Source organism: Aphanomyces invadans (assembly GCF_000520115.1).
Source record: "Aphanomyces invadans strain NJM9701 unplaced genomic scaffold supercont1.3, whole genome shotgun sequence".
Taxonomy (NCBI): domain Eukaryota; phylum Oomycota; class Saprolegniomycetes; order Saprolegniales; family Verrucalvaceae; genus Aphanomyces; species Aphanomyces invadans.
In genome coordinates this window covers 2779023-2784823 of record NW_008580148.1, presented here as the reverse complement: position 1 = coordinate 2784823, position 5801 = coordinate 2779023, and the positions used below count along the sequence as shown (strand labels likewise).

Genomic DNA, 5801 nt, shown 5'->3' with positions numbered 1-5801 from the left:
GTGCTTCTTGGAGCCACTTCGAGCGCAACTTGCTCTTCAGAGGCCCCATCACACCCACATCCAAAGGTTGGCAGACACTGGTGGAGCTCTTGGGCAAGGGCTCGAGTACACTGAATAGTTCAGATGACACCTTGTCGTGCGAGGCTTGGGAAACATGACAATCCAAGTTGTCGGCCACAATAACTGAGGGACCTTCGATCTCGTACTTGAGCAGATCAGTCAAGTACATCTCCCACACACGCGTGTCCATCCATGCCTTCTCCTGTACAACGTACATATGACCAACTGGATAAGTAGGTACCTCGTCGCACTCGATTGGTCCACCAGGAGCTCCCTTGACAGTAAAAAAACTTGATTGGCAGCTTGTCCCCATTGGATCGTATTGACAACACAGCCGTTACACGGTCGGAGTGTTTTTGTTCGGTATCCACTTTGGATGACCCGCCGACCTTGGCCAAAGTCTTCGTACAGTATCCCCAGCGGCGGTGAGTTTTCTTACGAATTCTTCAAACTGGTCGGTGAACGTTTCCAGTCCCAGACGTTCGCTCCATTCCAACTTGCTCATTTGGAGCTGGAGGGTCACCAAGTTCACTTCTGACGCACTCTCGTAGATGTCACGAAGGGCTTCCCACGTGCCGCACGTCGTGGTTGCCGCTTGGACGAATTTCAGGTGGTCCGAGTGGATCGTGAGTTGGATATATGACAGCGCGACGAGATCGTCTTCATCGGTGAAGCCCTCGAGGTACTTGCCATTGCTGGCAGTACAAGGCTTCAAGCACTTCCCGAGACGTTGTTGGTTGATCTTGGCGCGTGTCTTCACGCACCACTCACGGTAGTTAGCCCCGTCGGCCATTAGCTTGGTCGATGAATCGATGATGTACTTCTCGGCCATTGGGCTCATAACCTCATGTCTTCCGTGGCTTACTTGTGTTGCAAAGGCGAGTACAGGATCCAACGTGGTGTATTTGGAAGTGCTCTTCTTACTCTACCCTAGGATCTCCTCGCGATCTTTCCGGTTGACTACAACCGGTGTTACAGGCTTTGTTGTCCTGGCCTCACAATCGGGGTGCCCCAAAGGCGTGGGCCTTTGGGCAAAACCCACAAGATCGATACGTTATGAGTCACCCACACGACCTGGGGCTCGTGAAAACAGCTCGTGGGTCGACCAGCATGTCCTCGCCGGACTACGAAACCGTTCAATCGCTTACCTAGTACATGACATCATGCATAAATGAGTTGAAAGTACTATCAAATCAATGCATTATCCAGCTCACTTCACCGTCGTTGTACCAATAATTCATTATCATACAATTTAACAATGATATGTAATGCAAACCGCCCTACGTGGTACTATACAGCCACAACAACATCATAAACACTAAGAGAAATACCTCGCGCGGTGGAGCTCTTGCACAAAGCCCGAGTGGTAAAGGGTTCAATCCATGACGTCGATGCACAAAATTCCATTTAGTCAGTGTGCGCTGAAACCTCATTACGTCCGTTTGGTCTTACCTAAAGCGAGGTCAGAAGATACTCTTTTCCAAATACGTTCATGTTTTGTCTTCCTCAAGTACACATCTATCTTGAAACGAATACAAGACACTAAAGGTAATCATTATACACATTCCGGGCAATAGAATCTATAGTGACTGGTTCCTCGATTATCATTGTCTGGTTCGAATGTCCCGCAAAACCGCGTCGTTCAAGTCAAAGTCGAATCAAACCTACACCAGGTTCGCAAATAGTCCGGTTGTGTCTGCTGCCGAAAACTTATGACTGGATAAGCTCGTTATTGAAAGCTGTGAGGACATGCCATATGAAATCATCACTCGCTCATTGAAATGCCCTGCCACTAACTGACTCTTGTATATAATGCAATTTTTTCTTCATTTTCGAAATTTTTGGTTGCAAAAGTATTTTACTTGTTTGTATTTGCTGCTTGTTGTTGCGGTCGTGACTGAGCCTGAAATTATCTATTTTCTACCAATCACGAAGTATGTATTTGCTGCTTGTTGTTGTGTTCGTGACTGAGCCTGAAATTATCTATTTTCTACCAATCATCGTGGATATGGCTCTTCAATCTATCACAGCTTGAATATAATTACAGGCACAAATCTCGTTGAAGGTATTTGTATTACCAATACATATCAAGAGATTTCTCTTATACTACTGGGGACTTTTTTACGTCCCTTACTATAATGACGAACGAAATGGAATATGGATCATGTGAACGATTGTGCAATAATGTGAATATTATTTGAATAGAGTAAAAACATATTTCGCAAAAACGTTGTAGATAACAGTAAATGAAATTCGTTGACTGGGTAGTTATCGCAGCATCCCGGTTGTGGTGGCCAAAGTGACTCCCATTGGTTAACTTGGTCTATTTTGTATACGATGTCGCCTCCGACTAGTACACTCCATTGAATGATAGTTCTCAGATTCAAGAATTCACCAGCGCTTTCGACAATGCTCCTGTGGCTTTTTTCGCTCTGTCACAGGTGGCCATTGGCATCTCTCGCCGCCAACGTGGCCGTGGTGTCTGTCTCGTGTTGCTCGTCCTGGGCCACCTTCATGGCGGTGCTGCCCTCATGAAGTGTTAAGTACACTTTGCCTGCCTGGTCGTTCAAGTCGCTCATTACCGTCCGCGCACGGGCTCGTCCAGAGGCACACGTCCTCAACTTCGTCGATGTTGTTCTCGCCTTGCTTGCCCGATGTCCAAACATTGTTTCGTTCCAAAACTGTGTTTCGACCTGTCACTACCACGTCCTGTACCATTTTGACGCCATGTGGCGTGCGTGCCGAACAATGGATTGCTTGGATGGTGTGTGCAGTATCGAAACTGGGCGAAATGGCTTGCTTGGAACTATGTCACGCCTTTATCAAGCTGCGCCAAACATCATCAGCCCGCGCGGCCACACTACCTCCAAATCCTTAGCAACATTTTGTATGTACCCCCTGAGGAGGACATGGCGGACACCAGCGAGAACTGCCGTCCACGTCATCGATTTTCCATTGTCCGCAGGGCCATGGATGTCGCCGAGATTCTAATCAACGGGCTACGTTGTTAGCCACTGTGTACAGTTGTACAGCAATTTGGACTCGTGGGGCCAGAGTAGTAGACGAGTCCACAGTCTCCAACTCGGGACTCCTGTGAAGAATGAATTGCGAGCGGGCGAAGGATGCACGGGAAATGTTGCATCGGGGAAGGATGTTGCTGACTGCCAGTTTGCAACATGTCCGTTTCTGCCCACTGCACAAGACCCCCGGTGAATGGTTTACAGTTGGAACGTGTCTGTTGTGGGGGGCAGCAGTCGTGGCCACCACGGATGGATGCAGGCATTCTTCAGCATGTCGGTCCTCTACACACATGGTCGACAACACATTCAAACAGCGTAACCAAGAGGGGGATTGGAGACGCTGGATATGGCGTCGTGAGCCGCGCGATGCTTTTACATGTGAGTTTCACCAGTCGCATGTCATCATGTGGAGCAGCGGGGAGTGTCAGGCGTGGTGAAGACAGAGAGGGCGTTCCTCTGTGGCATTGCTCCTATCGGGGGCAACCCCGGGCAGTGCTGGGGACTTTTTGAACTGGAACTGTCGTCGCTCAGTGACGTGATCCAAAGCGGGACCGAGTATTTTTCCGAGATGGTTTTAGCAAGCGCAGAACCACCGAACGTCTTGGTGTGGTAAAGGCGAATGCCACATGTATGCCAAACATCAAGGTGGGTAGCCAGCAGACGAAGAATGGCGCCACATGATGCCTGTCCAGCGCTGAACTCGACCCACCATTGAGACGGTCGACCTTTGCATTGTAGATTTTACACCTCACCACAACAATGGTTTCCATTCGAACTGGTACAATTGTCGCCATGTCGGCGGCGCTCTCGGCCATCCAAAGTCTGGCCCAGACGTGCGACGTGACGCCTGACGTCGACTTCATGGAGAACGACATTTCCACGACCAACCGAGACGACCCCGGTCTGTGCTGCAGCGACTGCAAAGCGACCGTCGGATGCAACGCGTACAACTGGTTCGACGGCGTGTGCTACTTGAAGTCTGCAAAAGGAATAGTCATTCCGTTGCCCGGCGGTGTGTCGGGGGTGCTCGCAACTCCAGCCCCTACACCTGAGCCCACTCCTTCCCCTACTACCCTCAAACCCACTCCTTCACCAACCCCCAAGCCGACCCCTGCGCCAACTCCTGCTCCCACTCCTGCTCCTACCCCCAAGCCGACCCCTGCTCCAACTCCTGCCCCAACCCCTGCTCCTACCCCCAAGCCGACCCCTGCTCCAACTCCTGCCCCAACCCCTGCTCCTACCCCCAAGCCGACCCCTGCTCCAACTCCTGCTCCTACCCCGAAGCCGACCCCTGCTCCAACTCCTGCCCCAACTCCTGCTCCTACCCCCAAGCCGACCCCTGCTCCAACTCCTGCTCCTACCCCGAAGCCGACTCCTGCTCCAACTCCTGCCCCGACTCCTGCTCCTACCCCTGCATGCCCTCGTATTCGTAAATCTTGGGAATCTCTCTCTGCTTCCGAAAAAGATACGTTCGTGTCGGCGCTCGAAATCGCCATGGACCGAGGAATGTACCAAAAGTATGTCCTCATCCACCAAGAGCAAATGAGCAACATCGAGGCACATGGGACGTGTGTGTTTTTGTTTTGGCATCGCAAGTTCCTCCTCGGGTTTGAGAACATGCTGCGCAGCCTTGGCGACCGGTACAAGTGCTTGACGCTGCCGTACTGGGACTACGTCCAGAACTACGCGACGATGCAAAACACCCCTAGTGCTAACCGATGTCGGTCCATCGAAGCGTGCTCCCCCATCACGACGGCACTTGGCGGCTCCACGCAAGGGTCCATTTCCAATGCGAATTTTTTCGGGTACACGTACCCCAACTATCGGTGCGTGAACCAACGACCTGTCAACCACATGTGCACGACAGCCGGCTCTGCATCCTGCCCCAAGTGCACTCCCCGTGGCGACTGGACGAATACGCCCATGATTTCCGACATGAGCATCTCGAGCGTTCGCCAGAGTGTCCTCAGTGGATCCAACGTCCGTGCGGTCTCGCAAGCCATCGAGTATTCACCTCATAACATCATCCACTCAACGCTCAACGGCCCGATGGCGAACGCCCGCATTTCCCCCATGGACCCGATCTTTTTCATGCACCACAACACGATCGATCTCCTCCACACGATCTACTACCACTGCCGCGTCGAGCCACTCAACTTGAGCGACTCGCAACAGAAAAACGACATGCGGTCGTTCCAGGGTTGCAGCACCAACAACGGGGAAACCGTGGGCCCCACGTCGACGCTTCGCATGCGGGTCGTGACTGGCGGGCAAGCCATCGACGTTGCCAACGATCCCCTCATCGGCGCGTTCTTCAAGGACTTGCCGAACCAGTACTACAAGCTCACCGATGTTCGCCAGCTCGGGTACTCGTTCGAGATGAAGGGACTCCTCGGGGATTTGTACACCAAGTGCGACGGCAGCACCGCCGTGAGCAGCATCAGTTCCGTCGAACGCGCCACCAACGTCACAGTTGACAACGTCGTCGAGCCGGTCGTGTTGGCCGAAGACAAGAACGTGCTGGCGTTCGAAGAAGCCGTCCTTGCCCAGGCGGCGAGCCAGGGTCTGACTGTGGCCGAGGGGTACTTGGAGGTCGACAAGATGAACGTGATGCTCCAAGAGAACTGTCTGCCGGGGTCCGTCGTCGACTTCACGCCCGAGTTCAAGGAGATGTGGCACATCACGGGCATGTCCAAGTCGTTTGCCCTCCTGCAGGACATC

General features: G+C 52.3%; 2 protein-coding genes across 2 annotated transcripts; one reads left to right on the top strand and one right to left on the bottom strand.

The window, feature by feature from the left end:
* Positions 1-48: 48 nt before the first annotated feature.
* Positions 49-892, bottom strand: H310_02461 (hypothetical protein; the record flags this gene model as incomplete). Its single annotated transcript, XM_008865971.1, has 3 exons — positions 49-110; positions 160-262; positions 500-892. The coding sequence occupies 3 exons, from the start codon at positions 890-892 to the stop codon at positions 49-51; spliced, it is 558 nt and encodes a 185-aa protein (XP_008864193.1).
* A 2934-nt stretch (positions 893-3826) lies between these two features.
* H310_02460 (hypothetical protein) lies at positions 3827-5649 on the top strand (the record flags this gene model as incomplete). Its single annotated transcript, XM_008865970.1, has 2 exons — positions 3827-5605; positions 5643-5649. The coding sequence occupies exons 1-2, from the start codon at positions 3840-3842 to the stop codon at positions 5647-5649; spliced, it is 1773 nt and encodes a 590-aa protein (XP_008864192.1). The 5' UTR covers positions 3827-3839.
* Positions 5650-5801: the final 152 nt, after the last annotated feature.